The 22296-nt window shown below is 44.0% G+C and overlaps 1 protein-coding gene across 1 annotated transcript; it reads right to left on the bottom strand.

Annotated features, from left to right (window-relative positions):
- Positions 1-6331: 6331 nt before the first annotated feature.
- Positions 6332-11708, bottom strand: LOC124674832 (RNA-binding protein 1-like). Its single transcript, XM_047210888.1, has 3 exons — positions 11415-11708; positions 10271-11129; positions 6332-6639 (listed from the first exon to the last, which is right to left on the bottom strand). The coding sequence occupies exons 1-2, from the start codon at positions 11691-11693 to the stop codon at positions 10278-10280; spliced, it is 1131 nt and encodes a 376-aa protein (XP_047066844.1). The 5' UTR covers positions 11694-11708; the 3' UTR covers positions 6332-6639; positions 10271-10277.
- Between the last annotated feature and the right edge of the window lie 10588 nt (positions 11709-22296).

The following is a 22296-nucleotide window of genomic DNA, read 5'->3' as shown; positions in this document are numbered from 1 at the left end:
ATAGGAAACTACGTCCATGCTGGAGAGGAGCGGGTTACCACGAAGGAATCCGGAACGCTACAAAGACTCGCCTTCTTCTCTGAGCCACTCCACAAAATTAGGGTCCCTTCTTATGGTTAGATTTTCCTCCACCCTGGAGCTGGCAAGCCCCAAGCCTATTCACAAATCCCGCGAAGGGGAAGGCCTAGGTCTATTCACAATCTTGGACGAAAATATCATCGTGAGTTCAAACCCCCAAGCCAATTAGTATGTCATCATCAAAGAGTAACAAGCTCACGGGCTCTCACTCGAGCAAATCACAACCAGAGATCTCAAACCTATGCAACGAAAGCAAAGCAAGAACACTAAGAACTGTACAAATCACTCACTTACAAATCCCACCAATAACCAGCAAATTTTATGCGTAAATTGAGGAGGAGATCAACCAATGACTACAAGATCAAGATCCAGAAGCTTTACATTCACATAGAAGAGCGGTTGATTGGTCAAATTAAATTGTCAGGTTGTTGGAATCATTCATGATAGTATTTTCACAATGCTAGATATTTTACCACAGCCAACAGGGAAAAGAAAGCAGGGGTACAAAAAAAGGTGGGTCATTTCTTTGGAATGTAAGAATGCATATATGCTTGGTCGGCTTTTGGGACGAGCCCTAGCAATAGGCTACAAATAGCTGCTTCTGTAAGCACAGTATTGCATGCTGCTTGCATTTAAAGATGGCCTGAAACCTGCTGTGGCTTTCACCAGTGGATGCAGGGTGCACAAGATCCAAACAAAATCTGCCCCTAGATTCAGTTTACAAGCACATTTCTCTCTCTCTCTAATTTGCGAGAGAGAGAGAGAGAGAATGCAGTGTGGGTACATGCTGCCCAAAGAGAAGTGTACTGAAAGAGGGCTCGGATAGTAACCATACATGACTGCAGAGCATCCTGTTGGAAATGTTGCCCCCCCCCCCCTCTCTCTCTCTCTCCTTCTCCTCCCTCTAGCTTCATGTCTCTTGTCAGGCAACCAGAATAGCACAACAGCATACGGGAGCTGAATAATAAGCTCATAATTTGACCAGAGCTAGGTAGCTGATCCTTCTGTTTCTGAACCAGTGTTCATGCATAAAAAGACCTGATTGCCTGATCCACCAAGAAGGAATACAACAGTCACGTAGCTGATTAGTGATCTCTTATACTCCCCCCAATCCATTAAAAGTGTAGGAGCTTTAGTTCAGACTTAGACTTGGACAAAAATCCAACACTTATTATGGATCGGACGGAGTAGTTTTGTCCAAATTTAAACTAAAGCTCCGATACTTTTTATGGATCGGAGGGAGTAGTTTTATTACTTCTTCCTACTAGATGTACTAGCAAGTTGTTCTCTTCGACAATTATCAAAAAAAATTGCCCCCTTCGATTTTTTTATTTGTTCTTGCCGATTATCTAAATACTCTCTCCGTTTCTTGATATAAGCCATATAGTTTTTTGAGAAAAAAATCCGAAATATAAGGTATATCGCGTTGCACCCCTCTTATGGAGAATTTTTTAAAGAATTTAATTATGTTTCCCTATGTCATCCAAACTTCTATATTTTCTCACGTCAATTATAGTCAAGGGTAATCTCACCAAAACAGGTGTAACTTTTCTTCCATGTATGTTCTTTAATATTCGTGTGAAAAACTATACCACCTATGTTTAAGAAAGGAGGGAGTATAATTTATAGCAGCAATCGTGTGAGCGGCCGCATGCATGGTGTGTATGGGGTGCGGACGAAGAGTCGCCATCTCAAATATGAATGCAGCATGTAGTGTCCAACGGTGTCTCTTGCATGAGCCAGCCAACTTAGTTCAGACCAGACTTCATCAGGAATCCAGATCACAAACACACCCAGAGACACACAAATGGTTGCTAGCTAGCTAGTAGCCACATACGCCGCTGTGAGTGTCTGTGTGCCTGAGCTACCGCTGCATTCTGCATCTGCATACTTTGCAGCAGCTAGCAGCTGAGAGCTCACCAGATGCTCATGCCTGCCTTGATTACGCATGCAAACCATGTTATCTTGGGGCTTTGCCTGGCCTGAAACCCTGATCATGCCACATGCACCTCACAGATCACTGTTGTACATATGTGTGTGCGTGGTCCATGCAAAGATGATGCAGACCGACAGCTGACATGCTACACGGAAGACACATAACATTCAAATTGTTCTTTGTAGTGAAACTTATTTCCTGTCAATTTGTAGTAGCTACCTACCGAATATCTCGTGAGGCAAATCAATTTCAGATTCTGAACTTTTAGACCTGAAGTTTTGGCCTTCAGTTTATATGTATAGCACACCACACAACAATATTAGCCTCATAATTAAGTGAGTGGCATTCTTCATTAATTAATGATAGTGTTCCTGTCAACTAGTAGTAATGGAATGACAACTGACAAGCTCAAGTGACTGAAGAGGGGGCAATATAATGCATGATGATGCATGACAAGAGAGTACATGTACACGCACAGATGGCAGCATGCTAGTGGGTGATGGAACTAGACGAGAGGTTAGGGTTAACATAAATGGACATGCCTAAAAGCCCTAATTCTGGCAAAAAAAAATCGTGCATCTTGAACAGGGAGAGCAAAATGGCATATGGTTCACCCTGCTTGCAAAGGGTGGATAATGGACACCCACACATGCACACACAGACATGCTAACCCAGCACTGTACAATGCATGCCTCCACATTCCCCACTCTGATAAAAGATGGCAGGAAACAAGGCAGCCAGAGAGAGATGAATGCAAAAGTGGCAGAGATCTTTAGGGGGGGCCCATAGCTGCTGAATGCAGTGCCAAGGGTCAAGATAAACTCTCACTTTGGTTCTTCCTTATGCTAGTATCTCATTTCTTAACCTCTCCTCTTTTGATTTCATTTTCCCTTTTGATTATTATTATTATGTGTTCTCCTTCTGTTGTATATTGCACATTCATACTTTTAAATCCAGTGAATCAAGGAAGGTAAGAATAGCCTACAGCCCTACACAGAGAGGACTAGTTCCCATGCCACTAGATTCTGTTGTCCAGCCTCTCAAGTCTCAACCAAGATCTCCCCCACAATTTCAGAGGGCTCTGAATTTCAGCACCCATATATTCCGCATCCAAAGCTGATTTGATGGCAGTTCAATTTTGTGTACCATTTCCTGCAGGCCATGCCCACTGATGAACTGTCTCCAAGCTCTTTTGATGTTCATGGATTAGAGCATCTCCACCGGCGCGTCCCATAAAGTCGCTGGCAGGGGCGCCGGCACTGTCGTATGCAGCGCGCCGGCACAGCATCCTCCATTTGGGGGAGCTGCTCCCACACCGGCGCACCCCATACGATAGCCCCGATAGATGATTTGAATTGAAAACTCAAACAAAAGCATAGAAATTCGAACAAGTTTCCGAATTTAAAGTTTGAGCGAAGACACGGCCACCAAATTCGAATAGGTTTTTGAATATGAAGTTTGGCCAACATACGGCCACCGAATCGACGTCCCCGGCAGCAAAAAGTAGCTTCGGCTTCCAAGCCAACTGATCAGATGAACGGGGTCAGGGGCGGCTCAACCTCGACGACTTCCTCATTGTCGGCGAGCCCCGGCGACAACTTCGTCGCTGCAACAGGATCCACGGTCGCCGGGGGAGGCATGAACATCGACGGTGCCTGCGGAGACATGAACGTGGAGGGTTTTGGTGAAAAAGATGTATAATTTTGGAATGTGTGGCTGACAGGCGGCTCCCACGCCCAAAATTTTCCGCCTCGCAAGGCATCGGCGCACCCGATTCGCGCCCTTCGCGAAAGGGCCATCACGGGGTTGCCGGTGCTTCTGTTGGGCTCGAAAAAGCGCCGGCGCTATTTGCGGCGTGCCGGGGTGAGCCCATTTTTGCTCTCGGCCCCCAAAACACTATCGGGCCACTATAGGGCGCGCTGGTTGGGATTCTCTTAGACTTGCATGAATCAAGATTCGGGTCTTCTAAATGAAAAAAAAAAAAAAAAGCTAGGCACCTTGTTTCCATCCAATGATTGAATCATTCATGAATATACTGTACTACACTAACATGGCCGAAGGTAGCCAAAGATCAAAGAAAGAACATCTCAAGTTACCCAAAACTAATTTTTACTTGTCTGAACATTGAGTAGGCACCGTGTATACACATAGATATATGGTCAAAAGCAGGCAGAGGTTAAAGAAAAAGAGCTCTAGGCTCTGACTAGTTGTTAAAGAATTCATATTTTCTGAGGATTGAATAATACAAATGGAAGAAAAAAAATCATTTTGTCTGAAGCTGCTGCAAAGGAGAAACAGTAGGTTGCCCTTGTACATTTGCCAATTAATTTGCTAGCAGGTTGCATGCAGCTTGCAGAGTTTCTAGTTGAGGACAAAAACTGTGTATATATACTGCTCAAAAGATGCTGCTGCTGCTGGGTGCTGATGGAGATAAGAGTGGCAGCAGGAGCACTGCATGGACACATGATATTTCACTGGAAAATGTAGCATGGCTGTGCATGGCTCACTTGATACCATGCATGGTTTATTAATTCATCTGAAACTAGAAGAGACCTGGTCTCTGTCTCTACCATTGTTGTGTATGCACCATGCCACCCTATATGCAGCTAGCAGTGTACCTTCTACCTTGACGCGTCTCTATCTCGAACAGTTGAAGGCCCATAATTTTTTTACCTGCTTCCATTATAGACCTCCAACGCATTTGAATGTTTCATTGTTCATTCTAACTGTATTATTACACATGACTTGTATGTGCTTTTCAAAATCCAGTAGAATTGACCGCTAAAATAATAAATCTGATAGAACCGCACATATGAAAAAGGATCTTGCGGAATCCCATCAAAAGAAGAAATGATCCTTACCTGGGATCACCAGCCTAACAAACAGACGAAAGTGAACATATCATGATTTTCCATCAATACCACGCTCCTGAGTACTGACTATATTGCCGGCATCTTTAAATCAGTAATAGGAGCTTTTAACAAAGGCAAATGGTGATCAAAACTTGCTAGGTAAAAGCACCTGACCTGTGGTAAGACTTTCATTTTGTGCTCTGACAAGTGCTAACAATGTCTGTTGAAGTCCTTCAGCGTCTCATATAGTACCTTTCAATGATAAAAAGGTTCTAAACAACCTTCGTGTACTAGTGTTGGTGTGGACCTTGAGGCCTAACACCAACAGTCAAAATTACTTTCTCACATTCTCAAAATGTACAAAAGCTATCAAGGCTCACCTGCCAGTATTACTCAATGCCCTTAGTTAATGGGTGCACTTTCCCTCTCAAGAAAGTAAAGGCAAGCACATTTGCCATTGCTGCTCAGCTTAACCCTACAGCCTCTGAAAAGACTGAAGCAGCTGCCCTGAATGGAGAGCAAAACAAAAAAACATTGCTCCCCATATCTCTCTCTCTCTCTCTCTCTCTCAAATCACAAACACACACAGCTACACTATCTTCAATTTTAGGCTGACCCTACCAAACTGGCATCAAAAGAAGAGGGAATATTAACCTTTGGGGTGATGAAACCAGAGGTTTCTTGGGTGTGGCTTGTGGCCGCCCATCCATCCAGCCATCCTCCATCCATCCCCTGTTTGCAGCTTGTGTCCAAACGTTCCTCCGAGCTGCCTCCTCCAAAGAAGCTTCACTTCTGCAAGGACTACTGGACTTCTACGGAAGAGAAGAAAATAAAAACTAGTGAGCAAAAGTTGCTCCAGATGCACTAGATATCATGGTGTCATCTCAAAAGGGCAACACCAAACCATAACCCCCAAAATATACTGACATTATGGTGTCATACATCTATCAAGCATCCTTCCCATCTTTCTATCTTAAAGCACCATCCATTCATCCATCCAATCCTACATCCTACTCCTATGAACCTACCATGAGGCATGTATGATAGCAACATGTGATGAAGAGAGGAGGGCTTCTTACAAGCATCAGGACAAGGCCTAGAGGGACAGAGAATGACAAGGGGTCACTCCTTCCTTCCCTGGATGGGTCTTTTGTTTTCCTAGCCTTCTTCTGTGGGCCTTCATGTGCCTACTAGAAACCTACAACTACTAGCAGTAGCTGGTACTACAACTGCATCTAGTAGCAAGCATCTTGTCACTCTCCTCTAGTCATCTCCCTCTCGCATAATGCACATCAAACAGAGCAAGTGCACATCAAACAGAGCAAGTGAACTTGACAAGAACCCCTCTCTTTTGCACATCCGGAACATCAATGTATCTGCCGGATATGGGCATGGCAAATAGACAGCATGCAGTTTGCTGGCCAGCAAATAACAATCAAGGCACTGCAGAAACTCTCACCAACCATTGGCAACAGCTGATCGAAATAAACCAGCATATAAACAACCTAGGTTGCATGAGCAATTAGGATCAAAGTATGATTCTGATACATTAAACCGACAAAGAATTTAAGCACTGGTACAAGAGAGGTGAGCTCAACAGCCGGTTGAAACTTAATGTTTTCAGTGTACAGGCAGTTGAAACAAGGAATGGGGGTAAGTTGAACAATTCCAATGATATACTTGTCAACCAAAGAATCTCAGCTCATGTCTTCACAGTTGCAGGTTCCCAAACAAATGTTGCCATCAGGTGTCATCAATGTAGAAGTAATAGTCCTGGTCAAGAAAAAAAAATCATAATGGCATCCACATCATGAACTTCCAAATATAATTAAGGTTCAACAAAATTGAGGTACTCCCTCCGTCCATAAAAGGATCCTTTTATGGACAGATGTACTGTAAGCAAGGGAGGAAATTATTCGAGAGAATATTGTTACAGTACAGTGATTATGAACATTGTTACAACATGATAAACATTATGGATTTTCATAATGTTTAAAGCTTCAATAGGATCTTCTAAAAATTTGTAACTATGGGATGTAACCCATTCAAGACAGGAAAATTAGTACAGAAAAAATAAACAAAAGACTACTGCGAATTGATATGAGAGTTAACCCAGTACAAAGTAATACTCCAAGATTCACATTGTACTATTAGTATAAAATAGTAACTCCAAGATTCACATTGTATGTTCATCTTCAAGGGAAGCGTCATTTCACAATGCAAGTCCACTGAGGAAACCAAGAGTAGTTGTACATGCCATTTCACAAGCGCATTCACCGTCATCTCTCCTGTATCTCTCCTATTTAAAAGATAGGTAAGGTTCCCGTTCCGCTCCCATTTCGTCGGTCATCCTCCCCTTCATGTAATCCCACAGGAAGAAAATTAGAAGATAGGTAAGGTTCCCTGTTCCACTCCTTTCGTCGATCGTCCTCCCCTTTGTGTAATCCCCTTTGTGCGGGATTAGAAAAGCGGAACGGGGAACCTTACCTATGTTTTAATTTTCTTCTTGCGGGATTACACCAAGGGGAGGACGACCGACAGAATCACGGAAGGGGAGCGGAACAGGGAACCTTACATGTCTTCTAATTTTCTTCTTGCGGGATTTACACAAAGCAGATAAACGGGCTACTAAATTTGCTCTGGAGCCAAACAAGATCCTAAATTCCCTCCGGCAATTACTCTAAAACCTCCTTGCTAATCCCTTTGCAAATAGAAATCGTTCTTTGGCTCATTGATTAGACAAGCAATTAACACGCATGGTCTTGCTGGAAATTAGGGAGATAGGTGGGGATAAATCACGAGTTAATGGCTGATCTAAAAATCAGGAGTTAATGGCTGAAGTGCAAATGTTTACGGGCAGTGCTATCCGATTGAATGTTACTTTGACGCGAGAAAAAATAACTTTATTCCCTTGCACCGCACAGGCATGTCGCTAGTAAAGAAAAAAATATGAACTTTGTGCCTCTAGGTCTCTGCACATGGTAAGCTTGGAAGCCGCAAACTTTCAAGTAATTAAAACTACATCAATAGCTAACTGTAACAGCATATTTTAGACAGTCCATACTTGTGACACAAAGAACTGGAAACTGGGCCTTGAAAAAATTGTAAACTAACACAAATTCACATGCTAACTTTTTCGTCTACTAAGGCCTTCCATAACTTGATCGATCCGTGCCCATAACCTGAAAAGTTCGCCACCCCATCAGCGATGCCCTGAAAAATAATTCAGGCTCCGGTCTCACAGCGCCTTGGTCCCATTAAAAAAAAACTGGAACTACATTAGGATAGAAAAAACTGACCGGGCCAACCTCCACCTTCCCGTTGCGCCAGTTCTCCCGTTCCTCATCGCAGAACCAAAAAAATACCCTTCTCTTCGAATCAAATCAGTCTCGTCCTCGCATCTATCCTACCATCCAAAGCGTAGGTGTGTGGCTCGGATAGGGACTGCGCCGTGGAGCAAAGAGAGAGCGGAAGGGCGGGAAGAGGATGAGCTGGTGGAGGATGTGGTGGCTCAAGCTACAGAGGTGTGTGCGATGTGAGTGGCAGGGCCGTCACATCCCATCAACGGCTGACCGCGGCTCCCCCGCTGACCAGCCAAGTGCCTCCTCCTAGCGCAGGCGCAAATCAAGCTCTGCTCATGGTGGCAGCCCGCCGTCCAACTTAAAGGACCTGCAGCACGAGCTGATGGTGCCCCTACAAGCTGAAGCGGTGTGTGTGTGTGTGATGTGAGCGGAGGAGGCCCAGGAGCCGCAGCGCGAGTAAAAGTTAAGAGGAGCACTGCGACCGTTGCAGTTGACAGTCAATGACACCAATATTTTAATGGTTGATGAGCGGTTGATGAGCTGGGGCATCGGAGCACCTAGTTCCTCCAGTTCCCAGAATTTTTGTTAAGGCACCGCCTGGGCTGTGGAGGGCATCGGTGGTCAGTGCCTCAAAACGTTTTGGGGACTGGCATTTGCATACGATGTGGAAGGCCTAACAAGCACAAAGATTTAGTATCGCACAATCACAACTTTTTTGTAGTTTTAAGGTTCTCTCAACAACGCTACACTACATATTCCCTAACTTTTAAGCACACAAGAAATAAAGATCTATTTGGCATAGATGCAGAAAAACCTATTCCCACATCTCATTTGTTACCAATCAAGTTAAGCATACAACCATGCATCACTCAGAATGCAAATACATGCAACTCTAGCAAAAACCTGCAATCTCAGGGGAAAAATGTAGCTTGGAAGATATGAAATGCAGGCCCAATGTTAATGGAACAAAACCAAGTACTATACAGATAAATCAATTGCCTACAGGCACATAGTCGGTTGGCATTTTACAAAGTAAAAATCAGTTGACAATTGACATTTGACATATGAACGAAGTACAAAATTGCCAGTTTATTTGTTCAGTCAACCATTGACAGGTCCAGTCGAATGTGATCACAGTTTAGTTCAATAGTGCTCAAACCTGGCGTCCAACTAGAGATGTCTTCGTACTAAAATAAAATGTCAATGCAATAATCTAATTAAACTCCCAAATGGTAGTAAATGACATTCATGAGTATATGCCACAGAACGAAACAAACAGAAGACCATTCCTTTCACTAAAATATGATAGACTGTGAAACCGATTACTCTAAAAACCTCATCCCATGCATAGCATACGAGAAGATTTATTTTTTAAGAAAGTTAACCAAATTAAGATACAATATAAAGTGCACACAACTCCTATTTCAAGGATTCAATTGAATCTACCCACATCTTTCCGTCTCTCATTTAACAAATCCAATGAACAGAGTAATAAGTAAATGATTGAAAAAGGATTGATTTAATCATATGCCTTCATTGAAAACAATTTCTCAAAATCATACATCTGAAATGCTTACTCCATTTTGCATATCAATGATGATTTAATTATTACTTGAAGAAAGAGCATGAAATGCAATGTACCTAAATAGTAGTGCCTAAGTGTTTTTAGTATTGATGCATGTTTCCTATTTACAACAAATAAGTAGCCAAGAAGAGATAAACAACTAAGAAATCACATCGAGTAACTTAGACATAAACTTTTCACGCAACAACTTGTAACATCTTAGGTGGTCAATGCAGATTTTTCAAACATTCAAACAGTTAAATTAGCTAATATATTCTTCAAATTAAGCAATGAATGATAACTGTTCATTGGAAAATCACTACAATTGAACAACTTGGTACATATTTGTCTTATTTTGTGTTCTAAAATTCCTTCAGAAAAAGGATGAACAAGCAGAAAAGCCTAGAGAGATTAAGTGATCTCAGATAATAGTTATAAATAAGAAGGCAACAACTGGTGTAGTTCCACATGGCAAGGATATTTGTAATGTGCAGAGAAGTGAAAAGTAAAAGGAGAATCCTTACTACAATGAACTCACCAGAATGTCATTGTGAACCTAGCTTCATGTACTCAAACTTTGCAGCAACGGTAGCAGCGCTGTCAAGTTGATGTAGATTTGTAGAGTCTTGATCATTGATGAAATCAGTGGCACCATTAACGCCATACGGACCAGAAGGGGCAGCAGCTGCATAAGCACCTCTGTATGCAAAACCATAACCAGGGAACATTGGGGGGTACGGGGTATATACTGGACGCCTCGCAACCATGCTTGGAACATTGGGCATGACTCCTTGGTTTGGGTACGCATTTGCATAGGGATTGCCCGGCATGCCAAGATAGAGGCCATGATAGTAGGGATGCGGGGGAACAGGCTGCGGCATATAGCCATTGTAGAAGCCAGGCCGGTTGTTGTACGGTTGGTAGGTGGAGCCATCATAGCCAGCAGGACCCCTTCCGCCAAAGGTTCTTGAGCCACGACCCCGGCCATTACGGGGGTACTGAGCATCCTTGGGGATGGCGATCTTTGCTTCCACCCTTGTTCCTTTCAAGTCATGGAAGCTTTGCCCCATGACCTTCCTCACAGCTTCCTCTGAGTCAAAGGTGACAAAACCAAAGCCCCTGGACCTGCTGGTCATGCTGTCGTAGATCACTACGACATCTGTTACAGTGCCAAACGCCTCAAAGTACGCCCGGAACTCCTCCTCCGTGATGTTGTCCCTCAGGCCACCAATGAAGATCTTCTTTGATGCGTAGCTGACATTGTCGCCGCTGGCCTCAGTAGCGTTCCCAGCGGGCTGGTTGTTGCGGTGGCCCTGGTATGGACCCTGTTCCTGCTGATGCAAAGGTTGGTCGCCCATGTTCCGCGGAGGTCTAATCCTAGCCCTCTTAACGTCCACCTGTAGAAAGAGACCACAAAACTCATCAGTCACCAATGGGTATCAGTATGCTAGAGGCATATAAAAAATCTCTCCAGACCAATTCAAGTAAGTAGTATTGCAAATAAAGATGTCAAATTTACAGGGCAGTTGAGCTAGCGACACTGGCAAGTAATACAGCTAATTTTCCCAGCCATGACAGTAGGCAGTACAAGTCCCAAGTTGGTAAATACTATATACTAGGGAGTCTACCACAAACTACACTTGGCACTAATCTCATCTGAGGGCAAAAGGGGGAGAACTGACCAGTCGTCCGCAGATGAAGTGCTTGGGGTTCTCCCCGTCGCCGAGCGCCTTGTCAGCCGCTTCCTCGTCGTCGAACTCGACGAAGCCGAAGCCGCGGCTGTGGCCGGTCTCCTTGTCCCGCATCAAGACCATGGAGCGCACGGCGCCGAAGCGAGCGAAGTGGCCCCGCAGCTCCACGTCCTGCGCCGAGGAGGGGATGCCGCCGACGAAGAGCTTGCGGCTCTCCCCCGGCGCCACTTCCCCGACCTCCTCCGCCGCTGCCGCCGCTGCCGCCGCCATCGCCGACGAAGAGGCCTCAAGAAAGCTAGGGTTTTGCGGGAGAGAAGAGATGGGGAGCGTGCGCGGCGGATTTGTGCGCAGCCTGATTTAGTTAGGGTGGGTTTTAGCTTCCGGGAAGGGGGGCTTAGCGTTGGACGGACGGCCAGGATCCTTCCATCTTGTCTTGGGCGATTAAGGTGTGGTGGACTTGGACTCGTGGATTCGGAGGTTCTGGATGGAGACGCGTCCGTTGACTGCGGCGGATCCGTGTTGCCCAATGCGTTCCTTTCATTGATCTCCTTGCGTGCCTTGTTCTCCTCATTTCGGAAAGAGTAAAATCCATCGTTAGTACTTGAACTTGTCGACCAAAATCACTTTGGTCATCGTACACAGAGAACATAAATTTCCGGTCACTGAATACAATTTTGGTGTTCAAATACGGTCACTGGTGGCGTCCAAACGTAGCATTTGCTGAGGTGGCACTGCTCAGTCTCACTATGTTTCCGATAATAATAGAAATCAGGGGTCAAACTGAAAACAAGCGAAGGGATAAGGATTCCCCGTCCTGGTGCATTAGACGGACATCGTCAGCGCGCATAGGTGCTCGTCGTCGACGAACTCCTGCGGGAGCCTCACCGGGCCTAGCTCCTGCTCTTCACCCAGCCTCGCTGTCTCGCCTTTCCCTCTCAGGGCGCTGCCCCTACTCCTCCAGCGGCGTAACCCTCATGGGGCGGCGGCACAGAACAAGAGCTGCACCGCCTGCACGGAGGTTGGCCGGAGGTCTACGGCCTCCGGAGTCGTGCAATGCTCCGCCGTCCTCCCCGACCATCCGCGACCTCAACCCCTCTGAAGAAGACGAGGCGGGCGGCAGGAGCGACCGCCTTCGGCAGAAGCGGCTCTGGAGCATCCTCTCTGGCGCCGGCGAGGCATGGACTCGTCCAGAGGCCTCGTGGCAGAGCCGCTGCAGTGCCTGGGCGTGGACGCGCACGCGGTACGCGCTGGCGCGGCTGCGGGCTGCGGCGAGCCGACGACTCAGACGCGCGTCGGGCACGGGCTGCGGCGAGCGGCCGGCGACTCAAACGCGTGTCGGGCACGGGCTTCGGCACGCCCCTTCTCAGCTGCTCGATGAGCTCGTCCACGCCGATCCTCCTGCAGCTCGTCGGCCGTGGCGGCGACGGCTATAGCCACTCCTGCGTGTGAAGACGGTGGAGAAGGAGGGTCTGGCGGCGAGGTGCTGGCCGACGAACGGCTCCAGCCCGTGCCGCCGCGTCCCCGCCGCCTTGTACAGCCCGCCACCTCCCGGCGTTTGGCGGCACGGACTAGATGGCGAAGAGGCCGTGCTCTTTTCGTTGTTGTGGCCGGAGAGGGCGTGGTGCACACCGGTGATGAGGTCGAGGGCTACATCGACCAACCAGCCATACTCCTTGCCGTTCGCGGCATCGGCGAGGAGGCCGGCGCGGCGCTTCCCCTCCCACTTCCACGCATCCTCGAGCCGCACTTGGTTCCGTCGTGACCTGCTCAGCAGCCTACCCGTACACGCCGTGTGATCTCAACGAAGAGAGTTCGCCGCTGTTTAGAGGCAGTTCGCCGTGCCGCTACCGCGAATCCCTAGACATCGGGACTACCTGTTCCAAGTGTGGCACGCCAGGAGGCGACGGAGCCCTGTGGTGGCCGCCTTGTGCAGGCGGGCGCGCCCCGGCGAAGCCAACATGGCGGCGGTGATTTTATGATGGGATAGGGTGGGGAGGGAGACAACTTCCTATTTTATTTTTAATAGTTAGTGCTTTGACAGTTTGACCGGTGGCTCCACTAGTGGGTTAATTTGTTAAAACAAAATTTGACAGTGGGTTCTCCAGCTCGCCCACGTATGCTAATACGACGCGCGGACGCCATACTTGCCACCAGTGACCGTCTCTGAGCCCCTAGGTCGTATTCAGTGACCGTAAATTTGTATTCACTTTGTAGGATGACCAAAGTGATTTTGGTCGACAAGTTTGAGTACTAATGGTGAATTTTACTCTTTCGGAAATAACCATTTTTTTACCGCAGGCTCATTACAAACACACAAAAAATAGGTTTAAAGTACTTATTTATTAAATCCAACTATTTTAAAGTCTTCATGCATCATGAAAATACAATAGCATAGCTGAAACAAATCGAGGTGATATTAATTTTTTTTAAACGAAGACAAAAGTTTTGCTTTATCCATTAATTAAAAAGAAGATGTCCAACTTATTAGCGGAAAACCAGACGAAAACCGTACAACACAAACAAGGGAAGGTCATGCCCACTATCCCGATGGAGTCAAGCCCACACCACACCCGAGAAAAAAAAACAGAACCAAGCTCCAAACACCACTCCACGCTCCCGCCGATGGCGCGACGAACACAGCAAGAAACGCCAACCTCAAAACACAAACCAACGGGAGAGAAACAAGTCATGACAAGCTAGCCTCCATGGATGCACTTTCTTCAATGTCCCACAATAGGAACCCTACCACCAAGATCCACTAAGGACTACCACGAATTGGTGAAATTTCTCTCGGTAGAACGATAGCTCGGGGTCTCCTCCACCACTCCTCAAAGTATGAGCAAGATTGATTGGGTAGGGAGGGAGATCCCCTCAGTTTGAGCTCAGCAACAATGGAGGAGAGAGAGAGAGAGAAGAGCTGAAATCGTGTTGGGGAAGAAGGGGCCTTTTTATAGGTCCCTCCAAATCCAACCGTTATGTGTTGTTTTTGCCTAAGCGGTACTAATGCTTTCCGGAAAGTGGTACTACCGCTCTGAGTTCGAATCCCACAGAACTTGTCCACGTGGACACATAGCGGTACTACCGCTCGTGGTACCGCTCGAGGTACCGCAATAGGGTCCAAACCTTACTGGACTCGAAGCGGTACCGGAGCGGTACCACAGCGGTACTGCCGTAACGAGTTACGGTACTTGAGCGGTACCGTGGGCGGTACTACCGCTAGTAAGCGGTACTACCGCTCATGGTACCGCAAAGGTACCGCCACTTGTACTGTGGGACAAAGTCGTGTGCAATCCTCAGAGCGGTACATCGGGCGGTACCGATAGGGGTAGCGGTACTACCGCTCCTGGTACCGGTAGTACCGCTATGGCTAAAACAGCTTTTTCCTCTTTTCCTCTCCTACCATGTTACCTCACGACACACACACAAAACCAGAAAACCTAAGATCTACGCTTCAATCTTCCGATCATAGTGTGTTCAGCGAGGCCACCGTACACCTACAAATCCATCAAAGACAATCTTTGTGCACGGTAAGAATTGTTCGAGTGTTGTTATCAAACACACAAAACAAGGGTTATAGATCTTGCTCTTACAATCTCCCCCTTTTGGTGTTTGATGACAACACACGAATTTGCAATAATTCATAGGATATTATGATAAGGTATTTGGTTTGCAAGAGTAGACGAAGCTCCCCCTAGATGTGTGCATATTTAGAATATGCATTTGTATAGAAATGCACACATCCTAGAGAGAAACTCCCCCTAGATTCTACAAACAAAGCATAAGTGCTAAGAAGAACATATGACAAGATCATATAGCACAAGCACACTATGGAGGCAAGTATAAGTGCATATAGGGGAGTTTGGGTGAAACTTTTCATACCTTTGCCTTGAGAAAACCCAAACTCATAATAATGAAAGCCTCCATAGAATTGATGTAGCCAATCAAAGAATAAATAGTGAAGACCATTAAGCTACGAACGATTAAGTCTTAATACAAACCGGGGATCGGGAGATCCACAAATAGAGTAGCATGCACACATACGAATAAAGTTCCGAATAACTAGGGGAAGGTTTGATGCCAAGGCCGAAAGAACCAAAACGAAGCACCAAGCCCTTGGCATCTGATACGCGTACAGCACGCGTCCGTTGGGAACCCCAAGAGGAAGGTGTGATGCGTACAGCGGCAAGTTTTCCCTCAGAAAGAAACCAAGGTTTATCGAACCAGGAGGAGCCAAGAAGCACGTTGAAGGTTGATGGCGGCGGGATGTAGTGCGGCGCAACACCGGAGATTCCGGCGCCAACGTGGAACCCGCACAACACAACCAAAGTACTTTGCCCCAACGAAACAGTGAGGTTGTCAATCTCACCGGCTTGCTGTAACAAAGGATTAACCGTATTGTGTGGAAGATGATTGTTTGCAGAGAAAATAGTAGAACAAGTATTGCAGCAGATTTGTATTTCAGTATTAAAAGAATGGACCGGGGTCCACAGTTCACTAGAGGTGTCTCTCCCATAAGATAAAAGCATGTTGGGTGAACAAATTACAGTCGGGCAATTGACAAATAGAGAGGGCATGACCATGCACATACATGATATGATAAGTATTGTGAGATTTAATTGGGCATTACGACAAAGTACATAGACCGCTATCCAAGCATGCATCTATGCCTAAAAAGTCCACCTTCGAGGTTATCATCCGAACCCCTTCCAGTATTAAGTTGCAAACAACGGACAATTGCATTAAGTATGATGCGTAATGTAATCAATAACTACATCCTCGGACATAGCATCAATGTTTTATCCCTAGTGGCAACAAGCACATCCACAACCTTAGAACTTTCCGTCACTCGTCCCGATTTAATGGAGGCATGAACCCACTATCGAGCATAAATACTCCCTCTTGGAGTTAAGAGTAAAAACTTGGCCGAGCCTCTACTAATAATGGAGAGCATGCAAGATCATAAACAACACATAGGTAATAGATTGATAATCAACATAACATAGTATTCTCTATCCATCGGATCCCGACAAACACAACATATAGAATTACGGATAGATGATCTTGATCATGTTAGGCAGCTCACAAGATCCGACAATGAAGCACATGAGGAGAAGACAACCATCTAGCTACTGCTATGGACCCATAGTCCAGGGGTGAACTACTCACTCATCACTCCGGAGGCGACCATGGCGGTGAAGAGTCCTCCGGGAGATGATTCCCCTCTCCGGCAGGGTGCCGGAGGCGATCTCCATAATCCCCCGAGATGGGATTGGCGGCGGCGGCGTCTCAGTAAGGTTTTTCGTATCGTGGCTCTCGGTACTGGGGGTTTCGCGACGAAGGCTTTAAGTATGCGGAAGGGCAACGCGGGGGGCCACACAAGGGCCCCACACACCAGGGCCGCGCGGCCAAGACCTGGGTCGCGCCGCCCTGTTGTGGCGGCGCCTCGTGGCCCCACTTCCTTTCCCCCTCGGTCTTCTGGAAGCTTCGTGCAAAAATAGGACCCCGGGCGTTGATTTCGTCCAATTCCGAGAATATTTCCTTTGTAGGATTTCTGAAACCAAAAACAGCAGAAAACAACGAATCGGCTCTTCGGCATCTCGTTAATAGGTTAGTGCCGGAAAATGCATAAATACGACATATAATGTGTATAAAACATGTAGATATCATCAATAATATGGCATGGAACATAAGAAATTATCGATACGTCGGAGACGTATCAGCATCTCCAAGCTTAGTTCTCGCTCGTCCCGAGCGAGTAAACGATAACAAAGATAATTTCTGGAGTGACATGCCATCATAACCTTGATCATACTATTGTAAGCATATGTAATGAATGCAGCGATCAAAACAATGGTAATGACATGAGTAAACAAATGAATCATAAAGCAAAGACTTTTCATGAATAGCACTTCAAGACAAGCATCAATAAGTTTCGCATAAGAGTTAACTCATAAAGCAATAAATCAAAGTAAAGGTATTGAAGCAACACAAAAGAAGATTAAGTTTCAGCGGTTGCTTTCAACTTATAACATGTATATCTCATGGATATTGTCAATGTAAAGTAATATAACAAGTGCAATATGCAAGTATGTAGGAATCAATGCACAGTTCACACAAGTGTTTGCTTCTTGAGGTGGAGAGAAATAGGTGAACCGACTCAACATAAAAGTAAAAGAAAGGTCCTTCAAAGAGGAAAGCATCGATTGCTATATTTGTGCTAGAGCTTTGGTTTTGAAAACATGAAACAATTTTGTCAACGGTAGTAATAAAGCATATGTATCATGTAAATTATATCTTACAAGTTGCAAGCCTCATGCATAGTATACTAATAATGCCCGCACCTTGTCCTAATTAGCTTGGATTACCGGGATTATCGCAATACACATGTTTTAACCAAGTGTCACAAAGGGGTACCTCCATGCCGCTCGTACAAAGGTCTAAGGAGAAAGCTCGCATTTGGATTTCTCGCTTTTGATTATTCTCAACTTAGACATCCATACCGGGACAACATAGACAACAGATAATGGACTCCTCTTTAATGCATAAGCATTTAGCAACAATTAATGTTCTCATATGAGATTGAGGATATATGTCCAAAACTGAAACTTCCACCATGATTCATGGCTTTAGTTAGCGGCCCAATGTTCTTCTCTAACAATATGCATGCTCTAACCATTAAATGAGTGGTAAATCTCCCTTACTTCAGTACAAGACGGACATGCATAGCAACTCACATGATATTCAACAAAGAGTAGTTGATGGCGTCCCCAGGAACATGGTTATCGCACAACAAGCAACTTAATAAGAGATAAAGTGCATAAGTACATATTCAATACCACAATAGTTTTTAGGCTATTTGTCCCATGAGCTATATATTGCAAAGGCGAATGATGGAAATTTAAAGGTAGCACTCAAGCAATTTAATTTGGAATGGCGGAGAAATACCATGTAGTAGGTAGGTATGGTGGACACAAATGGCATAGTGGTTGGCTCAAGGATTTTGGATGCATGAGAAGTATTCCCTCTCGATACAAGGTTTAGGCTAGCAAGGTTATTTGAAACAAACACAAGGATGAACCGGTGTAGCAAAACTCACATAAAAGACATATTGTAAACATTATAAGACTCTACACCGTCTTCCTTGTTGTTCAAAACTCAATACTAGAAATTATCTAGACTTTAGAGAGACCAAATATGCAAACCAAATTTAGCAAGCTCTAGGTGTTTCTTCATTAATGGGTGCAAAGTATATGATGCAAGAGCTTAAACATGAGCACAACAATTTCCAAGTATCAAATTATTCAAGACATTTTAGAATTACTACATGTAGCATTTCCCAATTCCAACCATATAACAATTTAACGAAGAAGATTCAACCTTCACCATGAATACTATGAGTAAAGCCTAAGGACATATTTGTCCATATGCAACAGCGGAGCGTGTCTCTCTCCCACACAATGAATGCTAGGATCCATTTTATTCAAATAAAAACAAAAAACAAAAACAAACCGACGCTCCAAGCAAAGCTCATAAGATGTGATGGAATAAAAATATAGTTTCAGGGGAGGAACCTGATAATGTTGTCGATGAAGAAGGGGATGCCTTGGGCATCCCCAAGATTAGACGCTTGAGTCTTCTTAGAATATGCAGGGGTGAACCACCGGGCATCCCCAAGCTTAGAGCTTTCACTCTCCTTGATCATATTGTATCATCCTCCTCTCTTGATCCTTGAAAACTTCCTCCACACCAAACTAGAAACAACTCATTAGAGGGTTAGTGCATAATAAAAATTCACATGTTCAGAGGTGACACAATCATTCTTAACACTTCTGGACATTGCATAAAGCTACTGGACATTAATGGAACAAAGAAATTCATCCACCATAGCAAAAGAGGCAATGCGAAATAAAAGGCAGAATCTGTCAAAACAGAACGGTCCGTAAAGATGGATTTTATTGAGGCACCAGACTTGCTCAAATGAAAATGCTCAAATTGAATGAGAGTTGCGTACATATCCGGGGATCACGCACGTAAATTGGCATAATTTTCCGAGCTACCTACAGAGAGGCAGGTCGAAATTCGTGACGAGCAAAGAAATCTGTTACTGCGCAGTAATCCAAATCTAGTATGAACCTTACTATCAACGACTTTACTTGGCACAACAATGCACAAAACTAAGATAAGGAGAGGTTGCTACAGTAGTAAACAACTTCCAAGACTCAAATATAAAATAAAGGTACTGTAGTAAAAACATGGGTTGTCTTCCATAAGCGCTTTTCTTTAACGCCTTTCAGCTAGGTGCAGAAAGTGTATATCAAGTATTATCAAGAGATGAAGCATCAACATCATAACTTGTTCTAATAATAGAATCAAAAGGTAACTTCATTCTCTTTCTAGGGAAGTGTTCCATACCTTTCTTGAGAGGAAATTGATATTTAATGTTACCTTCCTTCATATCAATGATGGCTCCAACAGTTCGAAGAAAAGGTCTTCCCAATATAATGGGACAAGATGCATTGCATTCAATATCCAAGACAACAAAATCAACGGGGACAAGGTTATTGTTAACGGTAATGCGGACATTATCAACTCTCCCCAAAGGTTTCTTTATAGCATTATCAACAAGATTAACATCCAAATAACAATTTTTCAATGGTGGCAAGTCAAGCATATTATAGATTTTCTTAGGCATAACGGAAATACTTGCACCAAGATCACATAAAGCATTACAATCAAAGTCATTGACCTTCATCTTAATGATGGGCTCCCAACCATCCTCTAGCTTCCTAGGAATAGAAGCTTCACGTTCTAGTTTCTCTTCTCTAGCTTTTATGAGAGCATTTGTAATATGTTTTGTGAAAGCCAAATTTATAGCACTAGCATTAGGACTCTTAGCAAGTTTTTGTAAGAACTTTATAACTTCAGAGATGTGGCAATCATCAAAATCCAAACCATTATGATCTACAGCAATGGGATCATCATCCCCAATGTTGGAAAAAATTTCAGCAGTTTTATCACAGGCAGTTTTAGCAATTTTAGCAGTTTTCGGCAATTTTGCACGCTTTGCATTAGAAGTGGTAACATTGCCAACACCAATTATTTTACCATTGATAGTAGGAGGTGCAGCAACATGTGAAGCATTAGCATTACTAGTGGTGGTAATAGTCCAAACTTTAGCTACATTATTCTCTTTAGCTAGTTTTTCATTTTCTTCTCTTTCCCACCTAGCATGCAATTCGGCCATCAATCTTATATTCTCATTAATTCTAACTTGGATGGCATTTGCTGTAGTAACAATTTTATTTTCAATATCCTTATTAGGCATAACTTTCGATTTCAAAAGATCAACATCGGAGGCAAGACTATCAACCTTAGAAGCGAGAATATCAATTTTATTGAGCTTTTCCTCAACAGATTTGTTAAAAGCAGTTTGTGTACTAATAAATTCTTTAAGCATAGCTTCAAGTCCAGGGGGTGTGTTCCTATTATTGTTGTAAGAATTCCCATAATAATTACCATAACCATTACCATTATTGTAAGGATATGGCCTATAGTTGTTACTAGAATTGTTCCGATAAGCATTGTTGTTGAAATTATTATTTTTAATGAAGTTTACATCAACATGTTCTTCTTGGGCAACCAATGAAGCTAACGGAACATTATTAGGATCAACATTAGTCCTATCATTCACAAGCATAGACATAATATCATCAATCTTATCACTCAAGGAAGAGGTTTCTTCGACGAATTTACCTTCTTACCTTGTGGAGCTCTTTCCGTGTGCCATTCGGAGTAATTAATCATCATATTATCAAGAAGCTTTGTTGCTTCACCAAGAGTGATGGACATAAAGGTACCTCCAGCAGCTGAATCCAATAGGTTCCGCGAAGAAAAGTTCGATCCTGCATAAAAGGTTTGGATGATCATCCAAGTAGTCAGTCCATGGGTTGGGAAATTTTTAACCAGAGATTTCATTCTTTCCCAAGCTCGTGCAACATGCTCATTATCCAATTGTTTAAAATTCATTATGCTACTCCTCAAAGATATAATTTTAGCAGGGGGATAATATCTACCAATAAAAGCATCCTTGCATTTAGTCCATGAATCAATACTATTCTTAGGCGAGAGATAGCAACCAATCTTTAGCTCTTCCTCTTAATGAGAAAGGAAACAATTTTAATTTTATAATGTCACCATCTACATCTTTATACTTTTGCATTTCACACAATTCAACAAAATTATTGAGATGGGCAGCAGCATCATCGGAACTAACACCGAGAAAATTGCTCTCGCATAACAAGATTCAAGAAAGCAGGTTTAATTTCAAAGAATTCTGCTGTAGTAGCAGGTGGAGCAATAGGTGTACATAAGAAATCATTATTATTTGTGGTTGTGAAGTCACACAACTTAGTATTTTCAGGAGTGGCCATTTTAGCAGTAGTAAATAAAGCAAACTAGATAAAATAAATGCAGGTAACTAATTTTTTGTGTGTTTTTGATATAGAGTGCAAGACAGTAAATAAAGTAAAGCTAGCAACTAATTTTTTTGTGTTTTGATATAATGCAGCAAACAAAGTAGTAAATAAAATAAAGCAAGACAAAACAAAGTAAAGAGATTGGATTGTGGAGACTCCCCTTGCAGCGTGTCTTGATCTCCCCGGCAACGGCGCCAGAAAATTTGCTGCTGGCGTGCAGTTGACGTGGGAGATAGAAATCTTTGTGGTGTAACTTTTTGTAATATCCCAGGTAATGGGGTTACAAAAATAGAGGAAACAGATGTGTGCATTGCATTCATGCATAGAAAATCTGGGGAATTTTCGCGCTTTAAAGTAAAACAGTCACGATGAATCGAAGTTTCACTTGACCTTGGTGG

Source organism: Lolium rigidum, chromosome 7, assembly GCF_022539505.1.
Source record: "Lolium rigidum isolate FL_2022 chromosome 7, APGP_CSIRO_Lrig_0.1, whole genome shotgun sequence".
Taxonomy (NCBI): domain Eukaryota; kingdom Viridiplantae; phylum Streptophyta; class Magnoliopsida; order Poales; family Poaceae; genus Lolium; species Lolium rigidum.
The sequence above is the reverse complement of the archived record's forward strand: the minus strand, read 5'-3'. Positions and strand labels throughout refer to the sequence as shown.